General features: G+C 36.7%; 1 protein-coding gene across 2 annotated transcripts; it reads left to right on the forward strand.

Moving 5' to 3' along the window:
- Positions 1-9,585: 9,585 nt before the first annotated feature.
- On the forward strand, positions 9,586-14,062 carry LOC137720985 (polyadenylate-binding protein 2). 2 transcript variants are annotated; one of them, XM_068460114.2, is made up of 6 exons: positions 9,586-9,774; positions 9,873-9,975; positions 10,366-10,436; positions 13,329-13,520; positions 13,609-13,736; positions 13,837-14,062. In XM_068460114.2, exons 1-6 carry the CDS (start codon positions 9,652-9,654, stop codon positions 13,883-13,885), a joined length of 666 nt encoding a protein of 221 aa, XP_068316215.2. In that variant the 5' UTR covers positions 9,586-9,651; the 3' UTR covers positions 13,886-14,062. The 2 variants fall into 2 exon arrangements, with proteins under 2 accessions (XP_068316215.2, XP_068316216.2); XM_068460115.2 differs by lacking the exons at positions 9,586-9,774; positions 9,873-9,975; positions 10,366-10,436 and adding an exon at positions 12,218-12,623.
- Positions 14,063-14,714: the final 652 nt, after the last annotated feature.

The raw sequence follows: 14,714 nt of genomic DNA on the forward strand, positions 1-14,714 counted from the left end.
GTTGCACGACAAAACTAATTTATCAGTTATGATTGTCGTTAATTTAAAGGTAAATTATTCTACCCCCTAAATATTGAGTGTAATTGTAATTTTATATATTAATTTTAAAATATTTTAATCTCATATATTAGTTATTATTTTATTTCAATTTTATACAAAAGTTAAAAAATTTATTAAATTAGCTGTTAAGTGATGACATAGTAGTGATAAGTCCTACAATTTTGCTAACGTGACACTTGTGCCACGTGGCAAAAAAAATTAAAAATATATAATTAATAAAATATTATTTTTTGTTAAATTTTTGTATAAACATAATTTTTTTTTTTAATAAAAAAAAAGCCAAACCCTCCCCAATCCAGCGCCATTCATCCTCTGCCCTCCCCTTTGGTTTCTTTAACCAGTTCTCTTCTCCAATTCGTCAACCCACGCCGTTCTTCCTCTCCTTCTTGATTTTTTTTATTATTTAGTTTTCTTTTCCAATTCCTCCCAGGGATTCGAAATGCACAAAATGCTAACAGAAATGGCAGCCATCACCACCTCAATCCAAGAAACCCAAACACACCATGGAATCAATCTGTTGGTGACATTCTGGCAAAGGCTAGCGACCTCGGCGAGGATCAGGATGGTGAGTGGAGAATGTGCTATGCAAGGCAACGTAACCGCAGGTGAGGAAGACGAAGAGTGGCGAGGTGGTTGCTGGGGAAGAAGACGAGTTAAGGAAAACCGGTGAGGAAGTAGGCAACGCTGTAATTAATGACGAAGTTCTGGAATTAGGTGTTGCGAACAGCGAATACGGTCAGGGTCGTAGAGAATGGTAAAGTGGATAGGACGAGGGCGGGGTGTCGTGGGCTTGGAGAACGTGGGGGGCATAGGACTAGGTAGGATTTAGGGTTTTCCTTTTTCTTCTTTCTATTTTTTTAAGTTTTTAATTGTAACCAAAGGGGAGAGGATGCAGGAATTGGATCCTCTCCTGAGCAGGAGATCAGGATCCTCCTCACCCGCTAACACGGGTCGTTGGATCAATCCAACGATTACAAACAAAATGCCCTCTAAAAGTTATAATAATTGTAGTCGTTGAATCAAAATCCAATAGCACGTGTTAGTGGGTCAGGAGGATCCTGATCTCCTGCTCAGGAGAGGATTCTGAGGATGAATGGCCTGGGACTGGGGAGGGTTTGGTTTTTCCTTTTTTTTTTTTTTTTTATATATATATATTTTTAATAAAAATTTAACAAAAGAATTGATATTTTATTAAAAAAAATTATTACTTGTTTTGCCACGTGGCACAAGCTGGCAGTCGCGTCAGCAAAATTGTAGAGTCTACTATTACCACATCATCACTTAATAGATTTTTTATCGGTTATATGAAATTGAAATAAAATGATAACTAATGTATGAGATTGAAATGTTTTAAAAATGTTTTATGAGATTTTTATTGCACCCAAACCTAAGGATGTAAAATGTAACTTAGCCTTAATTTAAACATTAAAATCGTTAGACCATATCTAAAGGAGATGTTAAATCCCAAGTAGAATGTCATGTAATCAAATTGAAGGTAGAAGCAAGTTTCAACCGATATGTTAATCCTATGTGGATTGACATATGAGAAAAGGTGATGTCAAATAATTTTTTATTATTTTATTGTGTGAGTTCCATTAAATGCACTAATTATAGATTTTGAAAATTAATTTTAATTGATTTATTTTTAAAATGAGTCATACAAATATCATTTATAACAAAAAACATATCGGTTGGAAAAAGAGAAAATCTGATATTGTCACATCAGCCATCAAATTAACATTTGACATTTATTTTTTGACATCTCCATTATAGATGCTCTTACGCAATCAAATATCTAATGTCAATTTTGGTTACAATATTTACATATATTTAATATAATTAATCTCAAAATTCACATAATAATTAAATTAAATAATATAAATATTGTTGTCAAATTTTAATATATTTTGGTGTATAAATATTGACACACCTCGACCCGGAATGTCCACTTGAACTCCGAATCGAGCTGTGTTGGCCGACACCTAGAAGGTGACAAAGCCATAAAGTGTAGTGTGGTAGAATATGTGAATAAATTTAAACCTAAAAGTGCCTAAATATAAGAGTGCGCTGTGAACGGGAATGAACTCATTTCACACGTGATGTCAAAGCATAAGTACAGTACAATAAGATAGGGTGAGAATTATACATCAAAGGTAATCATCTACACCAAGATTTAACAAGAATCCTCGTCGATAAGAAAGCTTAGCGACTAAAACCTAGAGGGGCAAAAAACAATGACGAGTGGGCCTGAAAATAAAGTTTTAATAAAAACCTTTGAAAATGTTATAACCCTTCACTGTAAAACATGTATAATTTCCAAGATATACGTACTACATATAGTATGAAAATACTTACCATAGCCTGCAAAATATCAAGATATCAATACGGCACAATAGTTCATATAAGTGCATGACATCAGTAATCGTATACTTTTGCATAAGCAAACATATCAAACCAAGTGCTCATCGACACATGCTGATGCACGAGTTCATGCAGAGTTATTCTGACATGAACATGACTAAGTGTAATAATGATATACGCTTTAGTACTACAATCACGTGAAGACTGGCGCTATTCGCGATCATATACGAGTCGAAGTTGCTTATTGCAACCTATACGACAAGACTGGCACCTACTTGGATCCAAGGCGAGTGTGTGGTGCGGATGTGAACATACACGTGAAAAATTGGCCCTGGCCCTAGGCGAGCACTAATACCGGTGCAGCAAACGATGAACATAAAACATAAATATAGTCATTCCATCGTGGGTCGATAGTTCTAATCAACATAATATCATTCATAGCTATAGGTATAATCATGGCATCAATAAACATACGCATACATGTGCATCCCGTAGGATTTATGATCACTTCGTAATTTTCCGTTATTTCACTAATTCTTATAAGCATTAGTTTAAGCTAGGCATACGTAGTAAATTCTTCTTCAATGTATAAATGGAAACTAACAAATATTTATATACTATATAAAAGAAAAAACCCACTCACCTAAAGTCAGCGCTATAACTCCCTAGCACGAATATCGAGGCGTTACGAACGATCGTCGCCTAGAACAAATATCAAATCACATTTCAAAATTCTTATCAATAGAACATCTAACTTACATAAAACACATCCCCAAGGATGTTCTAGAATGATTTGTAACCCATTGACCAAAAGTCAACTGCTGGTCAAAGGTCAACGGTAAGGTCCACAACCCTACGTAACTCGATCCGGAAGATCCGTATCTCAGATTTCGGATCTGTAATTCCCAAGAGTTTCAATAAGTTTCTAGCACAACATCCTAAAGTTTCGGAACGATCCAACGGTCGAATCTCTGACAATCGCTAAAATTAAGTGGCAGCCAACGTTTAGATTTACAAACTTAGAAAACCCATCCAGGAAGATCCGTACATCAGATTCCTGATCCGTTGATTCCTAATATCCTTAAATATTATGAACTACTATGTATTAAAGTTTAGTGATGATCCAATGGTCAGATCGTCGAATCATATAATAACCAAGTGGCGGCCCTTAACGGAAATATAACCCAACAACGGAACTTCGTCAATTGGATGTCTAATATGGAATTGGGGCACCCATTTTAGCCTAGGGAGGTCAAGTGGTGTCTCTACCCATGCGCCACCGCACGCAGTGGCCGACAGCCCCAACTTACTAGAAAATTAAACTATTTCAAAAATTTCTTAAATTTTACAGGAATGAAGATCTTAACGAGGGGAAAAAAATTTCATACCTGGTCTAAAATCTAATTCAACCAGGAAGTGGTTTGAGATTACCACGAACCGCCGGAACCCTATAAAAGGTGTGTTTCGATTTGTCACCTTCAGTGCTCCACTGCACCAACCAAGGCTTAGGACTTGTTCCTAGGTTCAAGAAGAGTCGACCTATGGTGGTAGTCGACAGAGTTTGCTTCAGGAATGGCGGATCGCTCCCATGAGACCCTCGGCACCACCCACTCGGTTCCTCAAGAAACTGGGGCTATACGCTATCAAGTTTGGGTGGGAATTGAAGAGGGAAGATCAATGAGTTTAGTGGTGGTGTTGGATGGCTTTAACATGCCGGAAATCTGATGGAAACAGTGACGAAAAAGTCGCCATAAACCAGGTCAGGTGAGGGTCTGGGTTAGGGGTCTCCTCTCTTCTTTCCCTTTCCTCATTTCCTCCTTTCTAATTGGTCACTCCTTTTTCTTCCCTTTTCCCGATTGATCTTTCCCTCTTCTCTGGTTGCTTTCCCTCTCTCCCGTCGTTCTCCTCCGATTGGGTAGCAGCTCCTTCTTTCCTCTCCTTATCTTTCCATTCACAGCCACACACGTGGCTTCCCAGATTTTCTCCAACAATTTTGGAGCCTTCCAAAAAATGATCAATTGACCATTTTGTCCTTGACTTCGGTCGTTAATAACTCCAAATTGTGTTTTGTTTACGTTCATGCGTTTGTAACGACAAGTACAACAAAGATACGCCAAGAAAAAAGATCTTATGTGCCGCGACAAAGCGGTCAACAAAAGTCAACACATTTGCCTCGAAGGGCATTTTCGAAATTTCACATTTTAAAATTATAAAATTCGTAGTAATTGGGGATGGGTCGTTACAAATATTGCAACCAAGATCTTTCCGTTTCTATTTGCTCAAAAATTTCAAAAATTTAGATCTAAAAACCCATTGACATATCATGCCACGTGCGATGAATAGTACAAAAAATTCATGTTTAAAATCTAGCTGATTTGAATCTTAAGCCTCCTTCAACCAAATCAATGATAAGCACCTCTTGGCTAATAACTCTAAGATATGACCTTCATGTTTGGACGATGATATGGATGTAAGAGTTAGGTTAAGCGACTCAACTACTTAACAATAATTTGTACCAAATTTAGAATTCAAAAGTTGAACTTAAAATCTAGAACATACAAGTCAAATATGAAATGAGTATCAATACATCGTGGGTGGTGATTTTTATACACTCCATTTCACCTCAAACAACTGTTCAAACCAAATTTGCACATTGCTATATGTAGTGGAAGATGCATAAATCTCTTTACTTGTAACAGAACAGACAACCGTAAGCAACAAAGAACCAGGGGGAGTGCTGGTTAAAGGCTCTACGACGGTCTAGTTAGCAAGCAATATTAGGAGACTCAAGCAGTAGGCAAGAGAATAAGTGTGCGATAATTGCATTACTAGAGATAAACCCTGAAAGGGTGTACTTATACTAGTCGAGATATGAACCTTTTAGGATATGGAACCCATATTAAACCAGGAGAATCCTAGGATTGCTAAGGGCAGTATGTTGACAAGAGAGCCTGTATCAACTAGAGCTCACCAAATAAAGATTGGCCTTCAAAGTATAACAACCTCCAATGGTCTAGGAAAGCAACTTTCATACCTTCGTTCATGAAGATAACGACATTGTCATTTTCCAAGAATGCCCTATGTGGTTGGGCGGTGAAGCATTGAGGACCATAGTCCTCGAAAACATTCCTTGTTGCTTTAGTTATTCTTGCTTTTGAACCATATCTGAGTTGCTCGAAGAGGGATTTAAATTTTTGATTTCTTTGGAGGACTTGTGACGCAGTTAGTCCTTGGTTTTGGGCAAGGTAACACTCAACTGTATTGGACTCGACATTGGAAATGTTGTGCAAGGTTACAGCTACCATTTCCTAACAAGCTTGCTGTCCAAATAAAGTTTATGCGACATATATTCTGGCATCTTGATGGTGAAGACTTCGTCGCTAAACCTGAGATCCAAGTCTATGATGTTTTTATCTTTATCTTCATATTCCTTAGCTTGGGCCATAGTGTGTCATAGCTTTAGGGTTTAGAGTACATGCACCAGTAGGCTTTTTCCATATTCCCAAAAAATTCCCAAATATTTTATGGCAACTAGGGATCGCTCTTCCACGGGTGATATGCATCGTCATCATCAGAGCACGTTATCACTACCACTACTTGCTTCCTTCTATGCCTCGATACAAGGTTAGTATCAAAGGCTTGCTTTTTGGAAGGTAGCTCTAGTGTTCCTCCGTTAACTTTTGCATGGAGGATCCTTCTTAGAGTTTGACAAGCAACATAATGATGTCCCATGTACTGATGGTAGTTGTAACCTTGCATAATAGTGGTGGATAGGTTTCTTTTTCTTCATCTTTTTCCTTTCTTTTTCGCAAATTATAGTCAGGCTTGTCATCAATGGCTAGGATTGATGAGTCTCATTCTTTTCATTCTTCCAAGACTTTTTAGCAGTTGGTTTGACTAACATTTTACTCTTTTTCACTGCTTCCAAAAGCCTCGAAAACTGGCTTATGCCAATATTCTCGAGATACACCCTATAGTCTGGGACAGTGTTGTTAATGCAAATTTCTGTAAGTGCTTCTTCATCTTTTTCATCGTAGCAGTCAAAGGCAAGATCCTGGACGCAAGGGACAAAACTTACAGGGTTTTCCTCATGTTTTTGGCGTGTGTTGTTGAGTTGGGTTGTAGTAACCCTATCTTCATGTTGGAAATATTTCTTGCAAAACTTGCTTGCCAATTCTTCCCAGGACCAAATAGAACTTGATGCAACCTCTTGTACCAAGTATAAGTATGATCAGTAAGGCTCTTTGAAAAATCTCTAAGACGGAGGTTATAATCGCCGACATGAGGACCCAAAATATCAATGAAGCAACTTATGTGCTTATTTGGGCTACCTTTCCTTCCGTCAAAGACAACGAAATTAGGAGTTTCGTAGTTTTAGGATATGGCATGTGGAGGAGACTGACTGGATATGGCAGTTGGGGAACATACTTCTAGTCTTCAAAGCTCATGTATAACTCATTTTCCAACATAGCAATGATATCTTCCTAGGTGACGAAGGATGGTCCATTCCCACACTCAGAACTTTTTCCAACAACAACGGCTGATTCCTCCTTAGGGATCTTTTCCTTATGTGTGTAGTCTTTTTCGCTAATCTTCTCTCTTAGTTTTGGGATTGAACTATTCAGTTCCTTTACCGACACGACGATCTCCTTTTGGGCTTCTCCCATAGCATGGATGGCAATAATGATGTATGGCATGACATATTTTTCCAGATTCTCTTGGCTTTCTTGCCATTACTCCTCACGCTGAGATTCATTCAACCTAAAAGTAGCCTCGCCTGCTTTCTATGAGGCATTGCCACTCTTGGTGGTATTTCTTTTGGATCCTGGGGCCAATCAGAGTTATGACATGGTCCCTAATTTATGTTTGGGGACCCTTTGATCGAGTTGGATTTGGACCACGAGAAAACTCTCAATTTACATAATTTATTTTCGGCACTAAGTCCAAAAATCAAAAGCATTAGAGGCATTCCAGTTGAATCAATGACTCCAATTTAACTGATTTAGCATGAGAGAGAGACAGAGAGAGCTTGTGCTTGCATGTATAGTTTATGAATGATTTATCTAGGGTTTTCCTAGTATTTTTATGGTTTCATAGTGCTTAGGAAAACTTACACTATGTTTGGATGAGGAAAATAAACTCGAGATTTGGGTAAAAGTTAGAATTTACAAAACTGATATGCACCAATTCCCTTGTTTGGATTCATAAACATATAAATTTAGAATTTCTGCGTAGGAAAAAAACTTGGAATTTGGGACCTCCAATTCCTAAGTTTAAATTTCATGTAAATAGGCGTCATTTCCCAATTTTTATGATTGAGAGTTCAAAAATAACAAACTCCGTATTCAATTCCTTTGTTCTTTTAGATTAACCAAACAAGAAAATTTACAAATTCTAGAAATTAAAATCCTGTCATTTTAAAATTCCTTAATAATCTTAAATTTCTTCATCCAAACATAATGTCAAGGAAATCCTTAGTGTGTAAGGAAAGTTTCTTCCTCAAGAACTAGGGTTTCCTGCACTTAGAGAAAACTTGCTCTGCTTGGTTATATCTTGCCTTAGTTCACTCTTTCTTCCCTTATCCCTCCCTCTTTCCATGATGCTAACTTCTCTAATTTATAAGTGCAAGGATTCTTTCAAGTTCCATCTAAGGAATTTATGGGTTTTCTTTGTCTTTCCTATTTTGCTTAAGTCTTCTCTTCTTCTTTCCATGGTCGTAGCTATAGAGTCATTCTTAGGTCTAACGTTGAAAAGGGTTACTAGCCTCATGAAGCTTGGGTTCAGCACACTGCCCAGAGAGTCTTCTCCAGCACCATGTTCCACAGACTCCATCTTTTGGTAAAGCTCCCCCTTATTATTCCCATCGTTCCTATATAATCTTGGAAGGGCAAGGTTCCTTCTCTCTCTATTAATGAGGAGCGCAACTCTATGTTAAAAGTGATCTTGTTATGATTCAGGCATCTCAACTTTGTGCTTTGGTTGCTTCTTAAGTGTCCTATTTGGTTTGGAAGGGAAAATAAAGCTGGTTCTTTTCTCTCTCAAGCCTTTCGACGTGAAACCAAAAATCATGGGTTCAAACTTCTAGTGCTCCCAAGCAGCCCAAGGTTTTCCACGACCCTAGTTCCACGTTGGCCTAGTAAACTTTTGTAACCGTCTACACTACGATCCACTTAGAAAGTCACGTTATGTGGCTTGAACTTACTTTAACATGTAGCATGATTTATTTACAATGTTAATGTTGTAAAATGGCTTGGCATGATAATATGCATGAATTGTATGGGTTGGCAAAATTATACAAACATCCAATTTATATTTAATTTTATTGAGTGGCATAATCGTAAATCTACATACCTCTTATTTTTGCACTTTTGCATGAATTTAAGCTTGGCTTGTGATGCAGTTACAATAATTGGGCTTGTATGTGAGATTTTTAAACCCTAACAGATGGCTTTTATTTTTAAAATGGTTGTTTTTTAATAAATTTGTTTACAAATTTTAGTTTTTATTAATGACGTTTGGTAACTTATTTCAATTTTTAATTTTCAAAAAAATTGAAAAGTGAAAGTCAAAATGTGATTTAGTTGTAAATCTTTATCTTTTGGTTTTCAATTTTTCATCCTTTTGAAAACTGAAAGTTGAAAGTATTAAATGATTTTTTAGTTTTCAAAAGCTAATTAAAACAATTATCAAAAGACTATTGATTTTTTAAGGTTTTTTTTTTTAACTAAAATGGTATTTGAGATTTACATAACTCCTTACTTTGGTCCTTGAGTTTGTCCACCATTAATTATTTTGGTCATTCCATGAAAAATCTCCATTAAATAAGAATATAATGACCAAAATACCCTTTATTTTTTAAAATCATATTGGCCATAATTTATTAAATTATGGGTATATTTATCATTTTGATCCTTATTTAACATAATTTTGCACAGAATGACCAAAATGGTTGATGGTGGACAATCTTAGGATCACTTCTATTGATTTCAAATTTCAGGAATCAAAGTGATATATTATGTAAATCTTAAAGACCATTTTAGCTAAAAAATCATTTTTTAATTTTGCGTTTCAGACATAAAATTCCAAAAGAAGGAAAGATTTTATATTTATGTGCTAGGGAACGACGCCGTATTAATGGTGTAGCCTCCAAATATAATCCAACGGCAAATACGAGTGAGAGACGAACGTGTATACCAATCTTGGAAATCAGAGGTCGCAGAGGGTAGCGCAATGGAGGAAGAGGAGCATGAGGTGTACGGAGCAGAGATCCCAGACGAAGGAGAAATGGACGGCGACTTGGATGCTCTCCATGCCGACGTCGACATGTCCACCGCCGACGACGACGCCGTAAAGGTACTAATAAAAAACCCTAGAAAACTCAATTTGTTTCAGCAACCAAATCATAAAAAAATTGTCAAATTATTTGGGTGTATTTTGACTTTGGATTATAGGAGCTGGACGAGATGAAGAAGCGGTTGAAGGAGATGGAGGAGGAAGCTGCTGCTCTTCGCGAGATGCAGGCCAAGGTTGAAAAGGAAATGGGAGCTGTTCAAGGTGCCCCCTCTCTCTTCTGAAAAAGTAATTAAGTTTTGGTTCTTGATTCCTGCGGTTCCTGAAAAAGTAGTGTTTGTATATATATATATATATATATATGTATATATATATGTATGTATGTATATTGTAGAATGCTGTATTTGGCCATCTTCTATTGAATGTTTATTGAAAAGCTGTAGCGCATGACATGAAATTTGAAAAAACAGAGCACAAGTTATGCGCTAAGTTAAGTGTCTTTGGAAGTGTTATGTTGATAAATTACACTCTTATTGTCCTGTGGACTTTAACATTTTACGTTTGTTTTTTTCGTCTGATGTGCAAGGAATTTTGGTTCAATTTCTTTTGAGTAACACGCTCATTTACCTATGTTTTGTTATTGTTTCCACATAGATCCTGCAATTGCTGCTGCTTCTCAAGCAAACAAGGAAGAGGTGGACGCACGATCTGTTTTTGTTGGCAATGTGAGTACCAGAATGTTGAAATCTCTTATTCTTTCTAAACTGTTTGCATTGTGTGTGTTAAGCTTAAACATGTCCAGTCCTAATGGTCATGTTTCCCTGCTTTCTGCATTTTTTGATGTATGTCGACAGCCCACTCATAATCCTGACACTTGGCTGTGTATAAAGAAATCCTCCAGTTTGTCATGTGATCTTTGTGTGAAGTTGCGTAGGGTGAGTAAACATGTGGTTTTGGCAAGTCCACTACTAGATTTAGAGACCAATTTAGTTTTTCAGTATCAAATAGAAGAGGATATTTTTATGATTTGACCACATGTTTTGATATCTCTATCTAGTGGAAGTAATATTGATAGGCCGTTGATATCTACATTTTTGTTTAACCTTTGTATAGTATTGTTAATATTTATTGAACTGCAGTCATTGAATTAAACTAGGGAGTTGCTAATTGCAGTCCAAAATGGCGTCATGCCTCTCTAGTGTAAAGAAGTCAAGAAGGGAGGAGTGTAGGATGACTATTTTCTAGTGCTAATGATGATTCCATAGATTATTCACTTGTTAAGTAGATGATTATGGGACTTGCAATAGCAGGAACGCTTGCCTGATTTTATTAGTCACCTCCAGATATGAAGGGATCTGAAGGAACTTGTTACTTAAACACAATGCTTGGCTTTTAGTATAAAATACCTTTTATATCAGTTAGAATAGGAAAATGTTTTGTGTTGGGGACTCATACATCACTGTACAATCTAAAGGTACCCTCACATTACAGGCTATCTAGAATTTGGAAATACAGCTGTAATGTCATATGAAGATTAAGTCAGAAGATTTTTAAACTTTCTAGATGTGTAATTCTAGAATCTACATATCAATGTGTGCCCAAGAAAATAACAAAACCCACTACCTAACATTCTGTATGAACTTGTGGTTTATACATTAGTTGATCAACATGCCATGGTTTGACATTATTTATGCACCTCTTTATATTTACCTTGTCTTCAATGAAAGTATGCTTATTTTCCCACGAGATAAATGGTTTTAAAAAGAAAAAAAGCTTTGCACCAATGCATGAAGGATGTGATGAGAAATTTGAGAGAGAATAGAGTTGTAAAAGAGAAGAAAGACAGAAGGAGAAAGAGGGGCAAGTAGGGTGAACTCAATTCTTTTTTATTTTCGGTCACAAGGGTAAATTCAATTCTTCAAGTAGGGTGAACTCAATTCTTTTTTATTTTCGGTCACAAGGGTAAATTCAATTCTTCATTATCAAATCAATGGGCCAAAAACGTATACAAAGTAGTTGGAAAACCTGAAATAACAAGGATAATAAACTACTGTAATAGCTTAATTATTACACTCATACCTGCTATTGCTTCGCATGCAAAATGTTTTATTTCTTAAATAGGTTCTTTTTCTAAATTATTAGTTGTCCAGGCTTTACCACTTCTGCGTCACAAAGATTTCACTTCAAAACATCAGATATCGCTGTCTTTGTTGTTTTATATTACAACCCCTAATCATATACCATGATGGTAGTACGATTTCACTTCAAAACACCTGATATTGCTCTGTCCTACTATGTTTCTATTTTACTTTTATGTGGATGCGGATGATACGCAACTTCAGAGTCATGGTTTGACTTTGTGTAGTACTATGATCGCAGGGTCAGTTATTCATCAAGTTCTGTGTATATGAGCTGGACATGTTACACTTTAGTTTGAGGGTGGGGCATAGTATTCTGATGTATAATTAGGCTCTCATTAAAGGGGAGAAATTTGCATGTTGAATAAAAAAAAGAGAAGAAAAAAGAAATGTCAAATAAAAAAGAAATAAAGAACAAGTTTCAAAAATGTGAAAAAAAGCATGAAAAGAAAAAAAAAAAAAAAAAAAAAAAAAGAATAAGAAAGAATTGGAAAAAAGAAATGTAATTTTGGAAATTACAACAGTTAGGTGTAGGTGGTATGATGTATTAAGGAGGAAAGAAGGGATGCAGTTTGCTGAAGATATTCCAAGTGAATGGTGGGGCACGCGTTAGGATGTGAATTAAGATGCTGGATCTTCAGTACACAAGAGGGCAGCAACTTCTGTTTTCAAGAGCAAAGGAAAGCGGGGTATTCAATTGTAGTTGCAGAGCTTCTCTGCTGCTGGAATGGTGTTGGTTGGTGGCTCAGGAATATGTGCTTATGTACTTATGTGGTGAGGGGTACATGATTCTGCTTCCCTATATTGATTAAGATTGATTTTCTTATCTGTCGACTGCGTTCACCCAAATTAAAAAAAAAATGACTATATACTGAATCACTGATTGAGTGTGATTTCTTCTACTTGTAATATTTTTATAAATTCTGTTCACCTTAGAAACATTTCCTTGCTTCTGTGCACTCACCCATGGTCCTATATTATAATTTTAGTGGAGGCTGTTACAGATAACAGCTTTCTGTGTTACATTGATAAGTCTTACCCATGACTTTTCTTTGTCTTGTGCAAAATTTTGTTGGAAGTAGTAAGTGAAATAATGCCGGGACTGTAGGATGGAGACAGCTCCATCTTCTCAAGTTCTCTGATACTTACAGGGACCAATCAAACATTCATTGGAATGTTGGGATATCTCATTGGACCAAATTTAAAAATTGGTTCCAGTATTTGATAGTATGTGTAAAAATGTGACAAGGGATTGAATGGGATAAGCGGGTTTGCTCAGGCCTTAAAGGGATCAATATGGAGTTTGATTTTACATCAATAGTAGATTGCTCGTGATGTGATTTGGTTTTTACAATCCGAATTGGCAAAGTTGGATTTATTGCCAAGTCGAGTTTACTGAAGAGAAGGTGATGTTGCATCAGTAGTAAGTTGCTCATGATATGATGGGTTTAAAAAAACTGGATAAATCATGTTTTGCAGGTGGATTACGCGTGCACACCTGAAGAAGTACAGCAGCATTTCCAATCATGTGGTACGGTTAATAGAGTGACTATACTGACAGATAAGTTTGGCCAACCGAAGGGTTTCGCTTATGTGGAGTTTGTTGAAACTGAATCTGTTCAAGAGGCTCTCGGCCTAAACGAATCTGAGTTGCACGGCCGGCAATTGAAGGTAACTCATTCAAAAGCTGGGTCTGGATGTTCTTATCCATTTTTTTTGCTGTCGCGTTTGTTCATTTTCATCTTAAATATGTGTATAGGTTTTGCCTAAAAGGACGAATGTTCCTGGTATGAAGCAATACAGACCTAGACGCTTCAATCCTTATATGGGTTACCGCTTCAGGAGGCCATATGTACCTCCTTACTTTTACTCGCCCTATGGATATGGGTATGTTCCTTCCAGTGCTCTCACTCTCTATTTATTAGGCAAAGTGAGATGCCAGATGCCTGATTTATCTTGCTTTCTTTTTCCTTTCATTCATCTGCAGAAAGGTTCCGAGGTTCAGAAGGCCAGCTCGATACATGCCGTATTACTAAAAGATTGGTTGCATAATCAAATACAAGGCCTGTCATTTCAAATTTACAGTTGATTTTTAGTTTTAATCTGGTAGTTGTATCGATGTGCCCTTACTGCTAAGTACACTATGAACTGGATGAATAGCCACCTACCTATATTGCTGTTGAAGTAGCTAATAAAAGTTTCTTATTGGCCAAGCAGTGCGTAGTTTCGTTTCTGTTGTTTGGTTTATAAAAAAATTTCCTTCCATCCATGCAAGCAACATTTTTGGTATGCCTCTAAAATTGTGTTTTCAAGGGTCGAGCATTATTAGAGATGTGCTAGGCTCAGTCGTTCACGTGCATACTGGTGGGTAACTAAGCCGTTGATGCATATTGGCCCATCTGTAGCTCTGAGTCATTGACGTGCGTGTGGGCGATTGAACCTAGCACTCATCGGCATTTTGGTGAGAGCATCTGTGTTTGAGTATGTGGGACTCGCATGTCACTTTTAAAGGCCCCTGGTATGACTTTGTGGTGTTTACGTCTGTGTATGTGTGTTATTTCAAACCACACACTACCTGCTTCTTCACTCCAGCTTTCCTTTCCCTCTTTAGGTGTGGGGCCCTGCCTAAACTTTTAACCTATTTTTTGTCATTCCTTTAATGTGTGGTTGTTGCATCCTGTCAAAAAGCACCCGGAAAACTAGGAAGGAAATGAGGTTAGCTTGTTGGTTGGACCGAATCTTAAATCAAAGATATTTTTTCAAAAATCGTTATGGACACTTTAAATTTTTCATTTTATATTTTTTATAAGTGTATTTTAAAATATAAAAAATAATTTTAGAGTGTCAACAATATTTACTTCTTTT

The sequence above is a fragment of the Pyrus communis genome, chromosome 1 (assembly GCF_041283825.1).
Source record: "Pyrus communis isolate YQ-2024b chromosome 1, ASM4128382v1, whole genome shotgun sequence".
Taxonomy (NCBI): domain Eukaryota; kingdom Viridiplantae; phylum Streptophyta; class Magnoliopsida; order Rosales; family Rosaceae; genus Pyrus; species Pyrus communis.